The 25,462-nt window shown below is 33.8% G+C and overlaps 2 protein-coding genes across 2 annotated transcripts in view; both read left to right on the top strand.

The window, feature by feature from the left end:
* The window catches only part of LOC117121640 (peroxisomal biogenesis factor 19-like), a 10,403-nt gene extending 3,177 nt beyond the window's left edge, over positions 1–7,226 (top strand). The window contains exons 3-7 of the mRNA XM_033266880.1: positions 378–713; positions 2,595–2,771; positions 3,097–3,273; positions 4,111–4,155; positions 5,408–7,226. Of these exons, the coding sequence (XP_033122771.1) occupies positions 378–713; positions 2,595–2,771; positions 3,097–3,273; positions 4,111–4,155; positions 5,408–5,488 (816 nt within the window). The 3' untranslated portion in view covers positions 5,489–7,226. The remainder of the gene's footprint in view (positions 1–377; positions 714–2,594; positions 2,772–3,096; positions 3,274–4,110; positions 4,156–5,407) is intronic.
* Positions 7,227–9,893: 2,667 nt separating this feature from the next.
* LOC117121734 lies at positions 9,894–24,832 on the top strand. Its single transcript, XM_033267033.1, has 3 exons — positions 9,894–11,142; positions 23,148–23,397; positions 24,348–24,832. Exons 1-3 carry the CDS (start codon positions 10,179–10,181, stop codon positions 24,529–24,531), a joined length of 1,398 nt encoding a protein of 465 aa, XP_033122924.1. The 5' UTR covers positions 9,894–10,178; the 3' UTR covers positions 24,532–24,832.
* Positions 24,833–25,462: the final 630 nt, after the last annotated feature.

Here is a 25,462-nt window from a genome sequence, read left to right as displayed (position 1 = left end):
TTTTATATTGTGTTTATGTTTTTCAAATAGATCAAAATAATATTGTTTCTTTCGCATTCTAATTGTGGATGTTAATTTATTTCGGTATATTGTGTACTTTACTTTATTATTGTCTGTTGGGGTTTTCTTATATTTTCTGTATAATTTGTCTTTAGTGGAGATTGATAAAGCTATACCTTCAGTTATCCATGGCGATTTTATTCGGTCTGCCCTAATCTTCACTTTTATTAATGGGAAACACCTGTCGATTGTCGCAGTTAAAGTATCAAGTTTATCATCCACCCTTACTTTTCTACAGATCTACAACCCTGCTGGATACCTATTTTATTATGTTTATATATTATTCTTTATATCATTATTTTCTACCATTTTTATAGGCCAGGGGGCCTACCATACCTCCTACAGAAGAAGCTTTCTTCAATGAACTCTTCAATTCAGAAATGTCTCAAGAGGCGAGCAAGGAGTTTGAGAATGCATTACAAGATTTTATGAAGGACATGGGTGGGGTCATGGGCGGGGCTAATGAGGGTAATCCAGCAATGCCAGACTTTTCAAAGATGTTTGGAGCACAGAGTTTTCAGGCCCCTGCATCAGGAACAGATCAGTCAGGGTCAGCTGGTGATTCAGCATCTTTACCAAGAAATCCTGCAGATTTGTCACAGACTTTAGGAGAAACTTTTCAAAGACTATCACAAACAGCTCAAGAGTTACAGGTAAAGTGATAAAAAGCATCTCTATACTTCCTTGACATCATTTTCATAAGACTCATTTATTTAAGAGGTTACCAGAATATCAGCCAGCCAACCTTCTATGATAAGCTGGAAGTGTCACTCTAAAGATATGGGTTAAAAAAAATGTATTTACTATTGTATTAAAAATTGTTTCCCTGAATGAACTTACAGAAGGGTGGGAGACACCACTCAGTCCACACAAGGAAAGCATAGGCTTAAGCTCTGTCAACACTATCAAATTTTCTTTGACAAAAAACCTCCTGTATGCCCATATATAGTCATGATATGCCTATATATGGTCATGATGTGACTACTGTATATATAGTCATGATGTGCCTATATATGGTCATGATGTGACTATATATGGTCATGATGTGCCTATATATGGTCATGATGTGCCTATATAAGATCATATTTAAGCATGTCACATGTTTTTGAAATTTGATAGTTTAGACAAAGCTTCAGCTATTGTCTCCTGTTTTATGGTCATGGTAGGCAGTCCACTGTGGTAGTCGTAAGTCCCTAGTACAGATTTCATTGCTGATGTATGTACCATGTACATTTACATTTTTGTCAGCCACAGAGGGAAGAATGCACTTTACAGCACACAAATGGAGGAACATACAATTTAAATTTTCACAAAGAAAAAGGAAGTGTGGGTGATACCGTTCAGTCCACGCAAGAGATGTAATATACAATTCAGCAGTGTTCGAAATAAGGCTTGTCCCAGCCAACCAAAATGTCCCATGGACAACCAGAACTATAGGGCAACTTGTCCGTTTGACAACCAAAAAATTTTGGACCCAAACCTCACCTCAAGTAATCGTTTTTTGCCTCCCGAACTTTACTGCGTTGTTGTCACTTGCGCAGCCATTTTGGATTCGCCGAATCACATGTTTTCTCACGTTTTGGTCTGAGACTTGAACTGAGGCGTCCTCTCGTGTGTTACTTATTCTATGGGCGGGCCGCACAACAAGGCACTGACTCGCGTATCAAGGCGAATGGAGGCACGCGTGGGAAGGCGTTTCATCGAGCTTTTCTTCATGTCGAACGATCTTAGGAGGGAAAATAGTGCAAGATAAAAATGAAGCAAGCAACAGATAATATACTGACAAGTAAAAAAATTTGCGGACAACCAAAGTTTCCATCTAGGTTGTCCGCCGGACAACTTTAAGTTTTTCCTTATTTCGAACACTGTTCAGCTCAAAAAAATAGAGGGAGATATCATTCCGCCCACACAAGAGGAGAAGATACAATTGAACTAATAAAATCAGATATTATTTCGTTATTACCTAGTTATATCCTGCTTTCAAATAGTTGTTTATTGTCCCAGCTATTTAAAAATGTACATGGATTGCAGATGGCTTAACTTTACATTGTGTAAACCTAGCCCCAGGGAGGATATATTCTTATTGCATTATAATGTGATATCTATATTATTTCATCGTCATTCGTCATGTCTCATTTTGTTACATACTGTAATCATCTTTCTCATTATGCGCAAATTATTTTGAAATCAATTTATCAAAATGTTTATTATTACTTGCCCTAAATATTTTACAATCTCACTGTGCTCCACTTGGTATAAACACTAACTGTATCTATATAATTAAAAAATCAATTTACTGATTAGCTCTAATATATTTATAAAGAGAATTTGATGTTAAATCCTGTTTCTTGCTATAAAAATAAGTATCATGTCCTTGGTTCCACCATCTTAAAGCACTAAGCAAGTATATTTCAAGTATATTTGTATGCCCATGTATAGTCATGATATGCCTATATATGGTCATGATGTGATGTCATCATGACCATTATTTAGGCACATCACATTAAAATATATATTTTTCTCCTTCATTATAGGGAGATGCATTTTCAGAGGAAGAAATGCTACGTTCCATGGGAAGTCTTAACCTGGGGGGTGATGGTCCTGGTGAGGGTGGGGTAGAATCAATGTTCTTCCCCATGATGCAAGAGATGATGCAGGGTCTCCTATCAAAAGAGGTGCTTTACCCATCTTTAAAAGAAATTGTTAGCAAGGTATGTAATTGAACAGTTACTTAATATTGTCAGTTTTTTTTTACGTGTTATTATGTTTCTGCTGTTTATATTTTATTATGGCTTGTGTTTATAATTGATAATTAATTAAATAAAAATCATTGAAAAATAAATGATATGCATTTTTTATAGTCAATATTATATTATGTTATTATCATTTATCTTTAATTATTATTATCATAATCTCATTAAGCACTCATTGATTAATACCAGTGTCATAGTACCAATAAAACATTGCATTCTGCCGTGGATATTGGGTCTGTACATATTCATGTTGATTAATTTACACTTAATATTATTATTGCAGTATCCAGAATGGTTGGAGAATAACAAGTCATCATTAGAAGTATCCGAATTTAACCGTTACAGCAACCAGCATCAACTCATGGATCAGCTCTGTGTCATCTATGAAAGTGAGCAGTCAACTGATGGACAAGAGGTGAAACAGCAGAGGTTTCTCAAGGTCATTGAACTTGTACAAAAGGTCAGATACTTACACCACATACAGTATCATATGTAGGTTCTGCGCTTCCATCACTAACAGTAATAATATTAATATGATAATACAGATGATATAACAATTATATAATTATTACTTGAGGGTTACTCTGGTTATTTTAATCAAAGGGCAATGAACGTTACTTTTTCAGTTAAGAAAGTATTAGTTCAATCATGGTTCAATCTGTCTACTTTAGTTTGTTGAATTTGTCTTTTAATCTTTGTTATCTTGTGTATGCTTTTTCAATTCTTGATTTGTTATGATAGAGAGCTTGATTGTCGGCATTGCTGAAAGAGCCCCTCATATCAATTCAGTCAAATAACACTAATGAAAATGAAATAATCTTTTTTAAAATAGTACTCTATGAACAGCATTTGAGCAATTGATTATGATGGTAATGATGATGATAATGATGGTGATGATGATGATAATGATGGTGATGATGATGATAATGATGGTGATGATGATGATAATGATGTTGATGATGATGATAATGATGGTGATGATGATGGTAATGATGATGATGATGATGATGATGATGATGAGGGTGATCATGATGATAATGATGGTCATGATGATGATAATGATGGTGATCATGATGATAATGATGGTGATCATGATGATAATGATGGTGATCATGATGATAATGATGGTGATCATGATGATAATGATGGTGATCATGATGATAAGGATGACAACTATAAATTGACGTATCGAAGTTTTCTATTTATTGTCTTGACCAAGAGCTATTTATTTAAGTTTTCTGTTGTTTTTCATTATTGTTTGTGATTGTGATCATGTTTGGTTTGTTTGTTCTTGTAGATGGAGGCTCTTGGGCAACCACCAAAAGAATTAGCTGGTGATATGGTAAGAAAAATAATTTTTAAAATAAACAAATTTAATTCAGCTTAGTTGAACAAAAAAAAATTATTTATATGTTGACAAAATCACTACTTACAAGTTGTGTGGAAAATTATTAGAGTATTTATTCACATGTATATAGCATTCTTGTATATTTGTATTATATAATGCTATATAATAACTGTATAACTAAATTTAAATTTAAGCATTCCTACCCGTAATCTGGACTGTGAATCTTGATTCCTAATCCTGGTACAAACCTAGAATTTTCACAAAAAGCACCAGACTACGATTGCTTAAACAACCAGGTCCTATTTACACTTAGGAGCTGACCTTTGACTTTGCCCAAGATTAATCCAGAAGGTGGCAAAAGAGGCGCTAGTCTGTTCAGCAGCAGCCTGAAAATCACTAAGCAAGTATGAAATCAGAATAAAATGGCTCCAAAGCTTCCAGGGAGTACTGTGAGGGAACACCCCAAAATCTTACGCTTACATTCTGCTCCACTTTAGACCTTAGATCCTCAATTGCCAGTTAGGCAACCTCGGCAAGAATGTTCTGGATCCGCATTATGGACTAAATGATGAAATTTGACAAAGCTTATTAGCTCATACAGTTCTAAAAATGAATACATTACCTTGAATTAAAGTGTAATGTTGCATTTTAAAACAACTTAAGTTATCGCTGGCATCAGCGAATTGTAAATTTTCTGTTGTATCCTGGCAAGAATGAGTTCATAGGTCATTTCACAGGATGGGTACTTATTTGCCAAGTGTATCGACTGGCCATAGTCATCGCCGTGCTAAACTTTGACACTACAGACATTATCAGAAGTCAACAATCATGGATACATTATTGAACCCCAGTTTTTACTCTGAAGATCAGAGGAGTCAGTTACTGTTACAAGTTTCAGCCACTGCATAAGCATAAGTTTGTAGGATATTACAATCTCAATGTGAAAGTGGCTTTAACGAATCTCTAATACTAAAGCTGTGTTCCCACTGACAAAAACATATCACATGCCTAAATATGGTCATGATGACATCACATCATGACCATATATAGCCACATAATGACTATATATGGGCATAAAATTGGTTGTTTTTGTCAAAGAAACTTTGATAGTCTGGACAGAGCATTTGACTATAAATACTGCAACCAAATTTATTCTAGACCTCCTGTGTTTGAGGATTGTGTATCAAGGAGTTTAATACACAGTTTTGTTTATCAATAATTCTAACAATTACCTTTCTCTCCTCAGCCGTTGGGATTAGATCTTAATGAAACAGGTTTACCAAACATACCAGGAATGCCTTCTGGGGATCAGTGTGTCGTCATGTGACTTTGTGGGAACGTCAAATGGCTGAATTACAAGCAATCACTTAGATTAGGTGGAAGCAGAAACTATGGGGGCTGTCAGCTACCTGCGATCAATGCTGAGATTAATGCTGAGACACATCCAAGCCACCATAAAATCAGTATGATGATCAAAATTTATCCTGAGTTGGATATGATATGATTGGTTTAAAATGATCATATTATATAATTAAATGATTTCACTGGTAAAAGTATGATCATATGATAATGCATGTTAATTTCATTTGTAATATGATTTTTTTTTTTTTGTTAAAAGGGATCTTGTAAATGATGTTATGATAATGTATAATTTAATTTGTTAATTATGATAATAATTATAATTCATTAAAGATGTTCATATAGTGTTATCAAATGATGTGATTGGTAAAATAGAATCATATGATAATCCATGATTTGTTAAAAATATTGCAATATACTCATTAATTTTAATATTTCAATATTTTTGATATAATGATAATCATATTATTTTTTATGTTATCAGCTACAGTGTATCACTGTATATCAGAAATTATTTATAACTATTGGGGTTTTTCCTAATAATAATAAAATTAACATTTTTATTTTCTAAGACATGTAGACTAAAGTAAGTTGAAATTTGAATAACTGTTTGTATTAAAGTAAATTAAAATTTCACCCTATCTACAAACTAGATGAAATTTTTCAAACATGGTTTTGAAATGTAATTATTTGCACAGTTTTATATTCATGGAGGTTCCACTCTTGAAAAAGGTCTTTTATTATTTGTGGTTCTTGTAGTCATAGTGACAATATCACAGTTTAAATTGAAATTGATTGGTCAGTTTGATATGGAACGTGATTGGTCAGTTTGGCGCAATCAGTTTCCAATACAGTGAGTTATTGTGCAACACTGTCTCATATTTTGTTAATTTTAAATATTAATGACATGTGAAATAATAAATTATATGATACAGATATTTAAGAAAGATCCATGCTATTTTTGGTTTGTTTTTTTTTTTGTCTCACTACTCAATAGAGTCCCTTTTTTCTCATTTTCCCATGGAAACGTAAACCTGGCACATACTTTTCTCATTATATCTTTCATATTTTTCTCTCGCGACTTTCGTAATCGTCTTTAGGCCCTATAACCTATTTGCCTTATTTCTCTTAAGTTATCATTTTACGTGTTTTCTCAAAGATTTCTCATGTTTCTCCACTTCCCATACACTGTGTCTACACATTTGTTTCTCTGTGTATTTCACTTGTGTCCTTGGGCAATGCACTTTAACAGGAGTGTCTCTCCATGTATATCTGGTAGGATGGTATGGTATGGCATTGGATGTACTAGTCCATTTGCAATAAATTGCAGCATCACTTTGTGTACTCCCCGGGAGTGGAGAAGGTTGCACGTTGTGCCAATTGTCCATTATGTAGATCCATTCGAAATACGCAATAATAACAATGCCAACGCCTTGCATCTCTTACCTTAAAATGTAGTATATAATTGCTATATTATTTTTATTATTATTTAATAATTGTCCTTTAATGCGATATTAATCTTAGTTTATGGCATATTTAATTGCATTTTATATTCATGATTTTCAGACATGACAGATATTTTCCAACAGAATAATTAGTCTTGGCAGCACTTGTTAGAATGCCATCCATATCTGCGGGCAATGTATACAAAGTTTTATTGTTGACACACTAGTTTCCAGTTAATGGAATTAAAATTCACGATTTAATTTTTTCCTGAAGGTGGTCAATCTGTTGTAGTAGGAGAATAAATGAATATAACATTATTCAGTTTATGGCGCAGTAAAAAGTGATACTATTGGTTTCCAAATGTTGAGTCAACTTTCAACACAGTGCTGTGGTAATATACAGTACTGGGTATGTACATATTAATGACATGGATTTATGGCCATTGTAATGCAAATGATTATTATTATTATTATTATTATTATTATTATTAATTTTAATGTGATGGATTTATCAACATAAAAACCAAGAACAATGACCTTACGCAAGATTACATCCTAATGATGATGATTTATCCTGGCTGTCATCGTCGTCGTCTTCGTTGTCGTTGATGATTAAGACAATGTTGTTGATGATAATGAGAATAATAACGAGAATGGTGATGAGAATGATCAGATGAATGATGACGATAATTATAAAAATCAAATATCAAAAACTAATAATTAAATGTATAATACTTGATCACTTTGAATTCAAAATCGACCATTTGCCTAGCATATAAAATTAGCTTCATAATTTAGGTAGTGTCAACCTAATTGCGCATGCCTACTACACGCAGTTGTAGGCAAATGAAGGAGCGTACTTTAACGACCACATACCTCGAAATAGCACTTAGTTGAAAAGTTAACCCAGTCTGAAAAGAGCCTATTAGTCAAATTTAAAAATGCAGACGGATTCAATCTTGAAAGACATTACGGATATTGATCTACATATAACGAGTAGTAAGCATTCGTAATTGTGAATTATTTTACATTACCAAGCGAGTTCTTCGTAGATCAAGAGCATTATTAATAATGGCAGTGCTAATGTTACTGTCACTTACCGCACACTCTTGCCAGATCGTCTCATTTTTCCAATGTCAGTGCATCGACCACTTATACCATCATGACTATCTATATCATGATTGTTGTTGATTTGCTGCTTTTGTTGCCGTTGTTTTCATTATCAAAATTATTATTATTATTATTATTATTATTATTATTATTATTATTATTATTATTATTATTATTATTATTATTATTATGCGATATCTCCAGTTCTTGATATTCTACTGGGTCTTTTGAGCTGGGGTTTTTATTATTATTATTATTATTGTTATTGTTATTGTTATTGTTGTTGTTGTTGTTGTTATTTTATTATTATTATTTATATTATTATTATTATTATTATTATTATTATTATTATTATATTGTAATTACTTCATGTTCAATTCAGATAATTAGTCTTGACAAGAAGCCATAGAAATAATTATATTTATTGTTACCAATGTGTTATTCTTCGAAATTACCAAAAGTAATTATTCGATTACAAAAACAAGAGTTGATGAGTAAACGATTGATTCTTCCGTTGATCAGCCGAAGTATTGCCGATGTTTAGCATCCGAAATTAATACACTTAAATGAGAGTTATTGCTTAGCAAGATCGTTTGATATTTGTCTGAATAGATTCCATTTTATTGATCCAGTTAAAGTGTACGAATGAAAGATGTATTCTCATTTAATTCATGTTCAGTGATCTTTTTTGTTACGTGATACCAATACAAACCATCGAAGCTCAACCGATCAGACCCGAATGTTTTTGCTGCTGAAATACTAAACAGAAATTGTAATTGTGATGCGCCAAAACGATTCTGTTTTGGAGTCCAGTAGCGTGGTTAATACAATAACAATTTTATGGAACAATGGGAAGCGCTATGAAAATATTAGATGACGTGAAGCTAGTATCAGCTGAACAAGGTTGAAGCAACAAGTATTGTTTTTTGATAGTGTGTAGTATTTTTTTTTGTTATGATTATGAATAATGACGGACGTGCAGGAATGATGGACAAATTACCTGAATTATAATTCTTAAAATATCACCGTTTCTATACAATTTCTTAATCAAATATCACCGTTTCTATAACAATTCGTGTATTTCCTTTTGAATGATTATCATTTCCTTAATTACCATGACCTAATTTCATGGTTTGAGTTTCAATAATTAACAGTAATGCCGGCCTATTTCCCTTGACAATGGTTGAAATACAAAAAAAAATCATAGTTTATAGCAAGCGAAGTGAAAATATTCCAATTTTGTAGTTCCCAAACGGAACGTTGTTGTCGATGCTATACTCAAACCAAACTAATTTGACGACAGCTTTATGGTGGATAAAAAGAATAATAATATATATTATATATATAAATGTATACGGTATGTATATTTACAAATAAGCCTATATAAACTCTTAAAGTATTTTATCGTCATGTTAATGTCTCTTTGTTTTCCTCCACCGAAGAAATAGAATCTCCAAAATGTTTTTTTTTTTCGTTTTTTTTTTCTTTGATAGGATTATTGAAAAATGATGGTAGAAAAGCTACCGACAGTGTGAAAGATATAGAGGTCTGACAAACATCTCCAAGACGAAGCTCTTATACATGTTATCAATCATCGGTGCAGTTTTGTTTCGGTCTGTTCTTATAGATTAAAGTAGCTGTTGCTATAGCGAGAGTATTGATTATTTAAAATGGTAGGCCTATGTCTGCCATGTTGTTCCTCGCTAAATTTGTATTAGTGACATGCGCATAAAGTCATTGTTGAACATACTTAGAAGGTTTGATTGGATGATCGGTTGATCAATCATCTAAATTGAGAAAGAATCAAACATTGTACGTCGGTGATTACTTGTAACGCGTCATTTGACTGAGCGCGTACTGATCAGATCACCAGAGTGTTTGTCGTCTGCAATCAATACATTAACATGCAGGATGTTCGCCGAGGCTTTCTGCAATCAATAGCATATGCGCAGTAGCATTAGTAGATAATCTATAAGCCGTGAAGGAAAATCTAGAAAATATCTTAGTAGAGAGTTACAAACGACAACATGTGTAAGTCTGTGTTCTGAAGCGTGTCAGATGTTGCCAAACTAATGACGCAACAATTTGTCGACATTTTGAAATATGAGTAGTTTTATATTATTATCGATGTTCTTGTCGGTACTGGCGAACGGCGATATAGTTGAGGGTGAGGAGAGGTCAACTGTTGGGAAACTAGCCATCGAAGCAAGTAGGCCTATATCAACCCTACAAACAGAATTACTTTTGAAGTCATCAAGTACACCTCTGTCGCCTACTCCAACCTCGAAAAGATTTTCTCATTCGTCGTCGACCAGTTCAGCACATGAATCGGAACCAGTGACAGTTATACCAAAGAGCTTTTTTGAAATATTAGGACTGAATTCGAACTTAACAAGTATGTTAAGCAAGACCTCCATCCATACTCTGCAAGTACAACCATTAACTTCTATTTTACCAACTTCTCATTGTCTAGATGATCTTAACAAATCATATGAGGTTTCCGGGACAGAGCCTTTGATAATGCCATCTTCCACCCACGTGGTTACGTTCGACACATACAGTAGGTCTAATGTCCGAAGCCACGATTCCATCCATGCCACTAGTACTGAGCTTTTTGTATTACATACTGGTTATTTGACAGTAACACAAAATTTACTGACGGGAGAGGACTGGAGAACTGCAGAGAATTCCGTAAGAAGTATAAAAAGCACTCCCGGCTTACCGTTCATTCCACTCACACAAAGTATGTATGACTTAGGCCGGACTAGTTCAACTTATATGCAAACGGCAAACGTTCAGACAACTTCAAATTTTGACATAAAAAGTGGTGTTGATTTACATTTCTCATCAAACATTTATTTATCGGGTCACAGTTTGATACATTCAAGTATCAATTTAACGCAGGCGACTCGCAGTTTCACGCATTCAGGTAGTGATTTGACGCAGTCAAGTCACAATCTGACGAATTCAAATCATTCCTTAGCTTCTACACAAAGTTCTTCAACAGCCAATGAAGAGTTGTATTCTGTCAAAGACCCGCCAAATGTAGTTGAATCAAATAAAAAAGGTAGGCCAATATCAATAAATATATTATATGTTCAATGCACCATTTGGTATATTTAGGCATAATGTCAAACAACTGTTCCATGCAAATTCCCCTATTTGTATTTTATACAGGAGTCCTACAGATGAATAAAGAACTTTCATCTTACCAAATACCCACCAAATAAATTACTACATATTTCCTCGATCCAAATAGTTACAAAAAGTTAGTTGATACTGTGTCACAGCACATTCTTAAAAGCTCCAAGCTTTATCTGAAATGGAATACCTTGCTGTATTAATCTTTGTCTTTTCTTTTGTAATCATCTTATTGTAACTGGTAATTGTAAGTGTATGGATATATTTCCGAAATAAAAAGAGAATGAATGAATAAGGAATGAATAAGCCAATGTTATTCAAACGACTAGAGTAATATATTTTCACATATTTATGTATTTATTATTACTTATGGAGGTATGGGAAGTATGTCCTCGACAGACCAATTGCATAACCGACACTCTAAGTGGCTTTCCCCATTCAGATGCGGATGCATTATAAACATCAGCCGGTAACCACCGTCTCTTTGCTAAACTGTTCTTTTAGACCCAGAGTTCCGTGGTTCAATTCAATCGCCGAACTTTTTGCGTTTCAGCTGGAGGAAAGGCCGACGTCGGTGCAGCAGTGTATAAAATATGCAAAAAAAATATTGCTATAGGCCTATGCGTGTACCGGTATATTATAATGATATATTATTGGTATAACAGTTGTAAATACGATGCTGAGACCAGAATTCATTATATTTTATATTTATTTAATGAGTGTTAGCATAAAAATCGATTTTATTAAATCGTTATTGCACATGCGTGATATGTATATTCACTTCTTACAATACATATTGGATTGAATAGCCAAAATACCTTTCGTATTGTATTCATCAACAAATCATTTCATCTCCTGTATCCGTCGTTTAATAACTGAATAACAGTATGCACTGTTTCATCTTCTATGAATGTCCAAGATCGTTTCGTTGTTTTGATTTTTCACCCTCCATCAATTTGTTTCCCCGACGCAGTTGTTGGTCTGTCTCTTATACACATCTAGATGTGTATAAGAGACAGATTTTGTATTTAACCCCCTATTTTTTAAACAATTTTTTACATAGGCCCCTATATATAAAAAAATTATATGTGTATTTATTTATTTTACTTTACCTTACCTTGGGTTTCTACTGTTAAACGTAGCTCATATGTGAGTAGTGATAAGGCAGTACAGGTATTTTTTGTTTTGATAGTTTCTAGGGTCTTTGACTTATCGGTATATGCAGAATCTCAGTCCTGTTATGGTTACTGGTAGAATATGTAGGAGTTGAACCCATGCCTGTCGGTTTGAAAAGCGCGCACATACCATAAAATTCACAACGGTACGGTACGTAATTGCACTTATAAATCGGATGTATTGATAATGCTGTAGAAGATTCAAATGATGATGATTTTTTTTTGCTCTTTCGCAGTCGTCGCAACACGATGATGCAATGATTAATAATCTCAATATGTGCGCCATTCAATCCTATAATAAACCTTTTCTTAATAGTTTTAGATCTGTCATCCAACTGTACTTGCAATAATTCCGTTGTTAATCTTAATCCTGGCACGTAAGTATATAGGGCAACAATATAATGTAATTATAACCAGTGCCACCGAGAAAGAGGCGGGAGGAATTATTCCCGGGCCCTGGCTTACCAATGGGCCCATAGAAATTACGTAGCATTTTTTTTTTCAATATTTTTTTTCAAAAGTAATATTTACTATCATGGGCCCTCAATAATGGCATGGGTCCCCTAATACTGGCCCCTCCAGATTGACAGCCCCCCCCCCACCTTCGGCACAATCTTTCTCGCGCTCGTAGCTGGAGACCCACACCAACCCTTTCCCCTGTTACAGTTTCCCATCTTGGCGGCCCTGAATTATACTCTTCATTATGTGCACGTTCATTGATCGTGATAATAATAATATTTACCTTTCACTTTTGTATATCAGTGGTACGCCTGCCCGCGGCTAAGTTACATTAAGATAGGCCTACATTGCAATACAGAGATAACATTATAAAACAAATACGGTACAATACATTAAAACAGTAAGTTCTAAAAACATTAAAATAAGTAAAATAAAAGAGAAATATTAAACATAAACTTTAAAATGTACAGGTACGTTCAATGTTGGAAAAAAAATCACAGCGACGCTTAGGGTTTTGAGGCTTTAATATACGGTAGTGATTATTCAATATGCGGCGCTTGACACAGAGGTCTGTCTTGTTGCAACATTAGTAGGGCCTACCTATTATATTCATGAATTTGAATAATTATGAAGCATCAAATCATGTTGGGTTTTGTAAAGCTCCGCTCGTTTATACAAATTAGCCCTACGCCACGACAATTATTCAAGAAGGCTCTTCAAAAGCAGAAGAAGGCTTTTTATTCGAGAAGGCTCTTACTCGATTTGTACGAGATGCGATTAATTCATCAGTCCTACTGTTTTTCGGGTGTTTTTAGAAGGCCAGTGCCTATTTACTGTGATCGTCAGAATATACTGTTGCTACCGCTGTTGTTGTATACTACTCCGGTAAGATTAAGTTACTGTTGCATGCTAATAGAGAACCACATATTAATACATAGAGTAATCTCTAATCAATTAAACTTGTTAATGTATTATCAATACTATTATATAATAATTTGAATAATCACATTTGCGCAATCGATTGGGCTCAAAATTAATTTCTTTTCTGATTTAATGACTTATTTTGTACGTCGTCTAAAAGCACCTCTAAATTTGCATTTTTCATTCCGTGTTCCAATTTTCAACCGTCCTTTCCTCTTTCAAGGACGTTGTATCGACCGGCATACGAGATGTATAAACACAAGAGTATATCAGGCAATCGGTATGAGCACGTGAATGTACTCGGCGTGAATTTGACAATTTTAAACTAAGTGTGTCTTTGCCTAGCGTTAAAGGTAATTGAAAAAATTGAATAACTGGAGCCGGAGGATTTCGAACGAAATTATTCAGTCTGGTCTAGAAACGCCAAATTACCACAACTTAAAAAAGCCACCTGGAAATCAGATAAGGAGTCAGTATTTCAGTATTTATTGACACTCACTTTCAGATCAGTGGCACACATCTAGCAAGGTGGTGCGTCCATAAGATATACATAAAATTAACAAAATGTAATACGATCTTAAAATTATAGAGAAAATGATTAAAATAAACAAATTTAATTACGGAGTTAGAGTACAATAATAAAAAAATAAAAAAGAAAAACATATATAAATATATAATAATAAGCTTAACGTTGAATATAAAAAATGTTTACAGTATCTAATAATAATATATGCAGTGTTATGGGACAGAGTTGTAATGATACAGTTTGAGTATTGTATACATTTTATAGGTTTACAGAAAGAAAGATACTGTACATGATAAAATGAATCAAAACAGCCTCCCCACCACCACCCCTAATTTTTTTACTTAACTAATATTATTGCAGAAATAATAATAATAATAAAATATTATTACAGAAAGAAGGTAAAATCAAGTAATACAAATTAACACATACGCCCCAATAAAACAAAGAACCGGTAATTAACTAATATCACAAGAAAGTGAAATAATCAAAACCTAGTTCGCAACAGTAAAATTTACTTAACCAAAATCACAAAAAGAATGTAAATCACAAAATACAAATCAAATCAAAGACTCTAAATCAAGGGAAGGCACAACGCCGTTCAAGAGACCTCATTGGCAAAGTTCTCATGAAAATAATGTCATGAGATATATATGCTGGCCCCTCGAACTCCAGGTCTGCAAAATTGTATAAGCAGAAGCAGGGCCGGTCGTTAATACCATCTGAGGTCGGCAGTTCGAATATCACGCGCTGTCCATTTTTTTTTTTTTTTTTTTGACAGGCATGTGGTGTGTTTACATTGTTAACATGCATTGAAGATTGGATGCGTGCGTACACTATCAGATACCGCAAGAACACCTGGGCTGCTACGCTAAAGATACGAATGCAACAATAACGATATTTTTTCTTCGTAGTTTTTGATTAGTCAAATTTCCGACGCAGTTGTTGGTTATTGTTTGACATCGGGCACTCCTAAATTGAATATAAACTCAGTATAAAGTACTAAGACACGGGAATTGGTAACCATAGTGTATTTACTTGTCATTTTGGAAGTGTGGAAATAGTGATGCTTAGTTTTAGCCCATTTTAAGAAGACAAAACGCTACTTGGATCACACAATGTCTTTTCACAATAATTTCCATGCGTGTCGAGTTTCTGGATGCATTGTACGTTGTATCATTTCTAATAAAACTTAATTACGTCAATTTCACTGCTCGCTATTATGATATCATTATTATTAATAATAGTAATAATAATAACAATGATTCAGGGGCGGATCGTAGGTTCAAATTTAGGAGGGAGGTCAAAATGTTTCCAAAAAACCCCAAAAAGAAAGAAGGATCTGGCCGGGGCCGGGTCTTCCCCCGGAAAAAATGTTGATTCCTAGATGGAGGGAAATGAGTTTTGCTGACTCCTGAAGTGTCTTTTAATGACTTAAGTTCTTCAAAATTCAAGGTTTACTCCTCTTGGAAAGGGTCAGGTAATTTTTTTTCTCATTCTTATTACAGTAAACAGGCCTATTATGTGTGTTCCGGTAAACATACAGAAAAAAAAATTGAGTATATACTGCATACGTATTATTTTTTCCATGAATCGATGAACCCCCAAAAAGGTGGGTTTGGGGTCCCCCCCCCCCCTGGGAAAATTGCTCCTAGATGGCGGGAAATGAGCTTATCCGACTTCTAATTTTCCCATTGCAACCAAAAAAAAAAAAGAAAAAAAAATCAGCTCACGGGTCCTGATAAGGTACCGATAGGTATAAATTTGTTTTCATAAGTTGTGGGGGGGGGGGGGCCTTAGGACCCCGACCCCTCCAGATCCGCCAGTGGATGATATTAATAATAATCATAATGAATATAATGAAAACAGTTGTTATAAAGATTATTGTAATTATATAATAATAATAATTATTATTATTATTATTATTATTATTATTATTATTATTATTATCAGGCCTAATTATTTCACATAAAATGTTATGGTACAATATAATAATAGTAATAATGAGAGCAATAATTTGATAATGATAACAACAAAAACCAATATTTAAAGTCGGATTAAAAAAAATAAAACAATAAGATTAACAAGAATGTTCACATAAATTAGATTAATAATATTTAAAGCTGAATACAATTTTGCTTATCAATCTATCACTATAAGTTGAATACTTGAAAACTATATTAATATATTGCAAAATACATTTATACAGTCACCAGTAAAAGAGTGTAAATGTTGGTATAAAAATAGAATTAATTTAGATTATATTTGTTCTCTCTGTCGTGGGGTAACCCTCTGTTATTTCTTTCTTCTTTACATTAGATATAGGCCTAGCTATTTAAAAGTAAAACTTATAAAATTACAATTACTTACAAAATAAATAGAACAATAATCACCAATATAAAACAATTTAATGAAACATTAAAAAAAGTTTGAATCTAAAATGGAATAGATTAAAGAAAACAATAAAAACCCATTATATAATTCTACATCAACTCTTGTTTAGTTAATGTACTGATGAAAAAATATTATATTTTCTACTCATTGTATGAATTCAAAGAGTTTTACTTTTACGTTGCCCATTTCTTTTCAGCTTTATTTAAAGTACATGTGTTCATATGTAATTATGTTTTTAAGCTTAAATAAGTTCCAAATATATTTCGATTCTCGATTTTCATCTTTCTTTGTTGTTTTAAATAAAGAATTCGATTTCGAAAGTCTGTTTTGTGTTCCAGTAATTATGTACAACCAACTTAGACCTTGCCTTAATGTTTACTCAGTGGGAAAACACACTTAACAATCACTGCATGAAATTTATACCACGCAGGTTGAATTGTACACTTCACTAGCATGTGCTTGACATTTTCTACTTCCAAATGACATTTGTTACATAAATCATCGATTTGCTAGATTCCAATCTTTTAATCTTTTCTTACAGGCTAAAATGCGGTGTAATATTTTAAAATTAAATTGCACAACTTTTACTAAGTGTTTCATACAGTACCGGTATATTTTATGATACGACGTTTTTTCCAGTCGATATTTTCATTAATGTCTGATTACCATTTAGGTTGTGTCGATGGGATAGTAGCGATTTCATTAACGAAGTAAGCCTATGAATGATACCAATAAGAAACATGTTCATTTAATGCTATATCTAATTGTTTGTGCTCTATTCTAGGTTCTGAAATTCTAATGCGAACGGTAAGGCGGAGAGCGGACATCCTTGTCAAACTCCGCTTTCCATATTAAAACTTTCAGATATCCAGTTGTTATTAGTTACCATGCATTGTGTGTCTGTATATATTATTTTTATCCAGTTGATAAAAGATAGGCAAACACCAAAATGCGAGGGAGCTAAGCTTCAAAAATTAAGTTTCTGTCCAAAGAGTCAAAGGTTTTTGCAAAATCAAGAAATATGATTGCTCCAGGTTTATTGCAGTCGTTTGTATATATGACAGTAAATCGTTGACTAATCTTATGTTCTCACCTGCAAATCCTCCCTTTCCTTTCTGGTCATGGATAATTTTGGAGCCAATATTATTATTATTATTATTGGTTTTTTTTTCAATGTTGTTATTACGTGATTAATAAAAAAGCCTATCTAAAGTGCAGCATGCATCAATCTTTTCAATTACAATGTTATTGTAACAGATAGTCATTATGCTGACACTGCATAATTTCGTCAAAGCTGTTCGTTCTCACGCTGAGACTATAATTATTGATAAAGAGATACAATAAGAATCTCAGACACGCTTAGACAAAATTATAGAATATTAATGATGATGCTAATCATAGTAGTCATAGTTATTATTATTTGGTACGCAAGATTATAATGCTACACTAGTTGAAAGTGTAAATATTCTGAGCCCGCTATGCTTGAGTAGTCATGATGCAGTGCGTATAGTACGCGTTCTTTGTCCGTATACCTTACTACGACGTCACTGCTAGACCTATGACATCATTAATCTGTAAAGTTTGATAGCTATGTAATGTTAGCCTTGAAGCTTGCATTTTGAGACAGGCAGCGTTACACGATGGGATCGAACCAGGGCTCTGGGAACCAGGAACCCAAGTTACATATATAGTCCAACGTAGGTTGTGGCTCAATTAAAACTTGACTGCAAAACATCCATATAATATCACAACGCTTCATGTCATTATGCATGCGCGCTGAAAGCAAATATTATTAGTCGACTGTTATTTGTTTTCATTTTCATAACAATCAGCTTCTTGGCAAATGCAAAACTTCGCCTTCATCAAATTCGTAATATTTTTTTTATCTGAAATTTTCGCTTGCAGTTGATGTGATCTGAACGAATAATTAAAGCCTACTGCAGTAATTATAATTATTGATAAAGAGATACAATGAGAATCTCAGACACTCTTAGACAAAATTATAGAATATTAATGATGATGCTAATCATATTAGTCATAGTTATTATTATTATTATTATTATTATTATTATTATTATTATTATTATTACTATTTTTATTTCCGGTACTTGTTTAGTTTAAAACTTCACCAATCCTACATGAATTTCTGACCCAAATTAAAAGCTGTCTCTTATACACATCTAGATGTGTATAAGAGACAGGGTATTATGATTATCATATTGCTCATTTAAATGAACTCTATTACCTTTGATGTTTGAATAATTGTGGTTTCCTTTCAGCTGTCTTAGCTTCGTCGACTTGGTGGTTATAGTTAATTTTGTTTAATATTCATGGTTTTAGTTCACTGTGTTCCATAGGACGTTAACAATATAACAAATTGCCTCATCTACTTCGGATTGAAAAAAAAAAAGTACAAACTAACGACTCACACATAATGGAGCATTCTTTCTTAAGACATTGTAATTTATTTCGATCGTGAATTCAATTTCGCTACCTGCCGTACTGAAACTGTAAAACTGTACCATTATCAATTATTGGATTGGTGCAATGCGCGTATCTCATTTGTATATATACGCGCTCCTCCCTAAACGTGCGCAATTAGGCCTACCTCTCAGCTCGTAAGAGAATGCCTTTAGGTCTTCTCTGCACATGAACAGATACCCAATGGGACAACGTCCTTGTAGCGGATTAATAATTAATGATAACCGTAATCTTTTTATCTCGTGATTTATGGATTCATTTTATTGTTGGATTAGACAAGATAAATTGTGAATTCTTACAATAATGTTGATACTTTATTATTCGTTGCAGAGTGCAATCATTGTAAGTAAGATACAGTTTTTGTAAATGTTAACGTTATACGTTTGTAATTGACAACCATCCTAGCAATTATGAAGGTAATAAATCACGAAGCTAGTGAGGATACTCCTAAATTAATTTCGTGAAAAACACGTTTCAGCTATGTAACATGTCATACTGTTTACATGAGATATAGACACAAATTAGTGATATATATATATATACCGGTTAATCAAATAAATCCCTCAAAGTAGGATGCTGGGACAAGCAGAGGAAATGATTTACAAAATGTTTATGTCAGGTAATGCTTTTGTGATTGGATTTAAATCTCGTAGGTTTCGTTAGGTTTAAGTGAATGCTTTACTATGTTCATTCCTCCTACTCTGATATAACAATGTAAAATAGGCCTATGTTTTTCTATAGGTGCCCCCCCCCCCGTCTTCAATACATACCACTACATTAAACGAATCTAGTCGTTTTTGAATTTGTCTTTTAGGGTTGTACAGAATAGCAGAAATTTACATCTGCATGCTCTACAAGTCATTTAATTATAACCTTTCTAATTGATATTTGGTGTAGGCCTAATCATTGAGGAATCGTTTCCGTGTATGGTAGACCCATCGAAAGACATCTTCTTAATTTAAAAGCAGTTAGGCCTACTTATGCACTCTCTTGTGGTGGGTTCATCATGTGTTCAACCCAAGCATTGTATATAATATATTATTGATTTATAGTTTAATTGAATTCATAATTGTTCATACCTTTTAAATTAGGCGTAGATTCATTATGTAAATTTCCCCTACCTCTTTTGTCATCCGTATTTTTTCATACCTTTTAAAATCATCAAATAAACTGAATTTTGATTGAATTGATTTTATAATAAGCTTAGATTCATTTTATAACATAGTAAGTTATGAGTTACTTTAATTATGAAAATATTAATCTGCATACACGGCATTACCTAATATAACTGAAATGGGTGTTTTATAAATGTAATAATAATAGTGCCTATAATTTAGACCATCTACATAATTAGGGATCAAACAAATAAACATAGTCTTTGTTCTATATACACATGCCAAAAACACTGGATAAAGTTTGCTCCAATCACTGAGCTCACAAATGATTAAGCCACTAGCCCCAACAGCTAGATTGCAGAATTAGTGACCAACGCTTCATTACCGTGTCAGATACCGTCAATATAGCGCCTACCTGTATCTGGTCAGACAAAACATACAATACAACGCATAACCAGGGCCACCGAGTGCGGCCCTGGGCCCCGTGGCAGCTTCGCTGCCCGGGCCTAGTGATGGCTAGGGGTCTGGGGGCCGCCTGGCCCCCAGCGGGATCGAGGGGAAGATCCCCGGAAGCTACGGCCTTTTAACGGATAAGAGAACTAATTTAATCGATTATGAGTGCTTAATTTCACAAGGTCATGAAAAATAAAGCATAGAAACATGAAAAGTATTATTCAAACGTAGAGCTAAAAAGATTCATAACACTTCAAAGTTGAAAGTGGCGAATCCTGGAATTTGAAATAGAGGGGGAAAAGAGAAGGATTGTCAAAAGATGGTGGGTCAATCTACCTGAGCCCCACAATGGTTGGGGCTGATGTAAGAAATTGATGATTATGACACGTCTAACTTGATGTATATTGACGATGTTCAGGATAGGATCCAAACCTTTGATAATCTCAATTAATAAGGCAAAGAATTTACTATTTGATACATTGTAACATAAACTCAGAGTACGGTAGTAGTCATGAAAATATTCATGAAAATGAATCAAAAGCGATTAATTACGATCTTTCATCGATAAACGATCAGCTTTATTTACAAGTCTCGTGGGGAAAACACATGAATGGTATTGGATGTATTTGCTTACAGCGAAGAAAGCCCCGTGTGACGTGTAACTGCATACCATAAACCAGTCAGAGTCCACAACAACAGGTTGCAGACGAGGAATACATCGTAGTATCACAGTGTCTTCGGTTACAGTTATAGTGTGGGCGAAATGAACTACCAATATAAGAGGTCTAGTTGATATACGTATACATTACAGATCAAAAATTCAATTCATTACTGCTACGAAAGCCATCATGGTCTAATATCCGCTTTCAACTTAATTCGCTCACCAAAGTACAACCATGGAGGAAATATCACATGCCCGTAACAACAGCAATACAATATACACACGTCAACATGTAACAAAATACATATTCATACAGCGTGTACCTGCCGTGTATGGCTTTCCATTAAGAATTAACGAGATAAAAGGATACGACTTAAATAAGCACACGGCTTAAATTAGGAATATTGCTTCTAGAAAAATTATTTGAAGAATGAAGAATGATTAGAAATTAGTTATTAATCTGTATATGAGTCAAATCATTTGTTGCAAGTCATCGTAGTGCCATTTTTCATATTATACAGTATTCATTACTTGGTTGACCTATATATTTCCCCTGTGCATTATAGAATTGAAGCCTTCGTTAAAAAAAAATATTAAAAGGGAAAAAAATATATGGTACCAAATTCCGTAAGCTTTTCACATGTACTTTGTCTTGCATCATCATCATCATTATCACCCACCACCATCTTCATCATTATCACCGTTAGGCCTATCATTGTCATCATCCTTATCGTTATATTATTATTATTATTATTATTATTATTATTATTATTATTATTATTAATATCATCGTCGTCGTCGTCGTCCCGTTGTAGTTGTTGCAATTAGTTCTGGTATAATAGTTTTTTTAGTTTTCATATTATAATGTATAGTAATTAAAGATTTTATTCTTCGGCGATGGCCATACTGGAAATTCTCCGACAGGAGGTCCAAGCGGGGGGTGCAGAGATCCCTGACCGGGGGGAAGGTGGTCCTTTTCCCCTAGACCCTGCTAGCGCCGCCCCTGCACAAGCATCTTCATTGTTGCGTGGCTCAGTTCTCAGTAACAATTCCTCACTTTCTGCAGGAATTCACGAAGTCATGTCCTTGTACAGTCATGTTATCCTCTCACAAAAGTTTCAATAACAAAACAATTAATCTTACATTAATTAATGTGTTCATTTCCCTCTAAATAGAGTATTTAAAGACCACTTTAAGTGCCGGTCTTTAATTAGAGGGATTCTAATTAGAGAGCAAAACTGCTAAAGACCACCAAACCCTCGTCCCAAAAGTGGTCTTTACTTGGAGGGAGACCTGTAATTCGCTTATACTGCTGTGAGATTAACATATATTGTTCTTAATGAATATTTTTAATATTTAAAACATGTAAACGAAATAAATTCAATCAATCAATCGGTCGGTCAATCAATCAGTCAGTCAATCTATAAGACGAAATGATTTCACAACCTCAAAATTTTCGAGTGAATTCTTAATATAGAAATAAATATCTCTGGTGCAAAGGCGGCTCTGTAGGGGTGCTTTTTCACCTGTTCTGTACTTGCCTTTCTGATGTGTTTTTTTTTTTCAGATCCAGTTGAAGTTGAATAAAATAAAATATAAAAATAAATGATATTAATACATTGTGATGCTCGTTACACGTGTGTGCATAGAGTTACATGTGTGTAACTGTGTTACACACGCGTGTGCACATAATATGATTTTTTATGCGTTCCTATAAGTTCATTTCTTTTTCATGTTTTCCTTTTGTAGAGTCCATCTATCCATTCAGTTTTACATTCACGTCAAGTAGTACATCTTCTCTGATCTTCGTCATGCCGGTAATCGTGTGTGTAGTGTTAGCAATAATGCTTTTCACGGTTTTCAAACGATGGCATTTCTACTGCAAATTAAAGAAATATAGGATACGATCAAGTAACACTACTGAATCAGTTCTGTCGCAGACGTTACAGACTGCGTCAACACAACAGGCAACATCAACGACAAAAATTGCACATGCGCAGTAAGTGAATCAGAAACATGTATTGTGTTGTACTGTATTCATTTGAAACTTTACAAAAGTGAAATGAAATTCTGATTTCATTTTAATGATATTATGGCGGTATATAATTGTTGACATCATATAATGATTTTTATTATTATTATTATTATTATTATTATTATTATTATTATTATTATTATTGTTGTTGTTGTTGTTGTTGTTGTTGTTATTATTATTATTATTATGATTTTTATTATTATTATTATTATTATTATTATTATTATTATTATTATTATTATTATTTTTATTATTATTATTATTATTATTATTATTATTATTATTATTATTATTATTTTGATATGGTTAAAAGTCCTTGATTTGTGAATATGGCGTTCTTTGCAATGTAATATTGTACAGTTGTGCTCTACTTATCGTTCATAGTAGAGCCTATGTTTATGGTGCTATTTCTTTTGTCAGTGTAATAAGTGTTTTGCCGTTTCGTAGCAGCAGCTCCTCAAAAGAAAACAAAATTGAATCTTGTTCTTTTGATAGCGACCACATAATATTGCATGTGCATTGTTCTGCTGTCGGTTAATGCAGCATTTTGATAATGGCAGACAAGTAAATTTAAATTAAATTGAATTGGATCAATACTTTTAAAAATAATAATATTACTACCGTTCTAAAATCCATTAATGCATTTTACTGTGATTACAAAAGCCTTCATGAGTATCAATTACTTGCATTCTTTAAGCCAATTCGTATACGTTTAAATTGCGATTACTCGTATCAAATCAATCGACATTAAAAAAAAACATGGAGGTATAAAAATATTTTTCTATTTTATATCTTCATGAACAAACATACACACAACATAGGTTTTTGTTGATTGACCTGGATTGACCTTGGATACGATCATGCGCAGTTCAAACTACGAATTGGATTACTGTTATTTTTCTTTCCATCGGTAGGACAAGTGGATCATTACAACCAAAGAGGGCGGCAAGCACATCTAAGGCCATCACATCAGATATGTTGAGGCGTTACAAACCAACACTTGAATATGTAAACAGAGGCTTCCAATATTCTCCCGATTGTCCCATACACGGCAGACGAACCAGCAGGAAAACTACACAAGCAGTCATCGAAGTTTAATTATAATTTGAAAAAAAAATCAATCTATCTTTTTACATTTTTTTAATTGTTTTTCTATTTCTAAAATTAAAATTTATAAATGAATAATATATATAGGCACAAGAAAGTATAATACATACTCCAAGTATGCAGATTCGCTTGTGTCCTTGGGCATGGCACTTTAGCTGCATTGCTTCTGTCTAGTACCCAGCTGTATCAATGGTTACCAGCAAACTGCTGGGGACTAGCCTGCGACGGACTAGTGTCCTGTCCAGGGGAGTACAACTCTCATCCGCTTCACACTACAGAACCTGGGGATAAGCTCCAGCCTTATGAGCCCCAGTGGCTCGGAAAGGATTTAGATATATATATAATTTTGCATTTTAATTTATATATGTATAGACACAGCTGCTGTGGTGAGAAACACAAGACAAAATCACCATCAACATCACCGAAGCTTGCTCCGAGAGCCAAGACGCCGTTCTGCACTCAGCCACCGGCCGTCCGACCAGAAATTTCGTCATCTTCACATGGTACGGTATTGAAGCCCCGGTGCTGTCTCGCGGCAAAGTCTAGCACAACCCGCAAGGAGGAACGACCCCGGTCAGATGTTACATCTGAATGACGTTAGTTCAGAAATCTGTCTTTTACTTGAAATGGTCAAAGGGCGCGCATCACACTAAATTAGCATTGTTTACTGGAATATTACGTGTGGATAGGGACAGGAGATGCTTTGTTAGATAGGCCTATATGTGTTGGCAGGTGTATCCACTGTAAACAAAAAATAAAAGAGCTCAACTTAATTCTCAAAAAAATCAATCTCAGAGCATCTTCATTTTTCATAATTATGCTCATTTTGTATTAATTGAAGCCGCGATCTGAACACCTGAGTTGATTGATAATGCCTATATTTACCCAGCCTATATTGTCCGTTGCTTCCTCCAAGCCGCCT

The sequence above is a fragment of the Anneissia japonica genome, unplaced genomic scaffold (genome assembly GCF_011630105.1).
Source record: "Anneissia japonica isolate Jap-2015-1 unplaced genomic scaffold, ASM1163010v1 scaffold287709_len1912824_cov184, whole genome shotgun sequence".
Taxonomy (NCBI): Eukaryota; Metazoa; Echinodermata; class Crinoidea; order Comatulida; family Comatulidae; genus Anneissia; species Anneissia japonica.
This window is presented reverse-complemented; position numbering and strand designations above follow the sequence as displayed.

Bases quoted from the DNA above. Each gene is read 5' to 3' on its own strand.
- LOC117121734 (XM_033267033.1), top strand. From the start codon at position 10,179: ATGAGTAGTTTTATATTATTATCGATGTTCTTGTCGGTACTGGCGAAC. The intron at 11,143-23,147 runs GTAGGCCAATAT...TTCCTTTTGTAG, and splicing joins AGTTGAATCAAATAAAAAAG to AGTCCATCTATCCATTCAGT. The intron at 23,398-24,347 runs GTAAGTGAATCA...TTCCATCGGTAG, and splicing joins ACAAAAATTGCACATGCGCA to GACAAGTGGATCATTACAAC.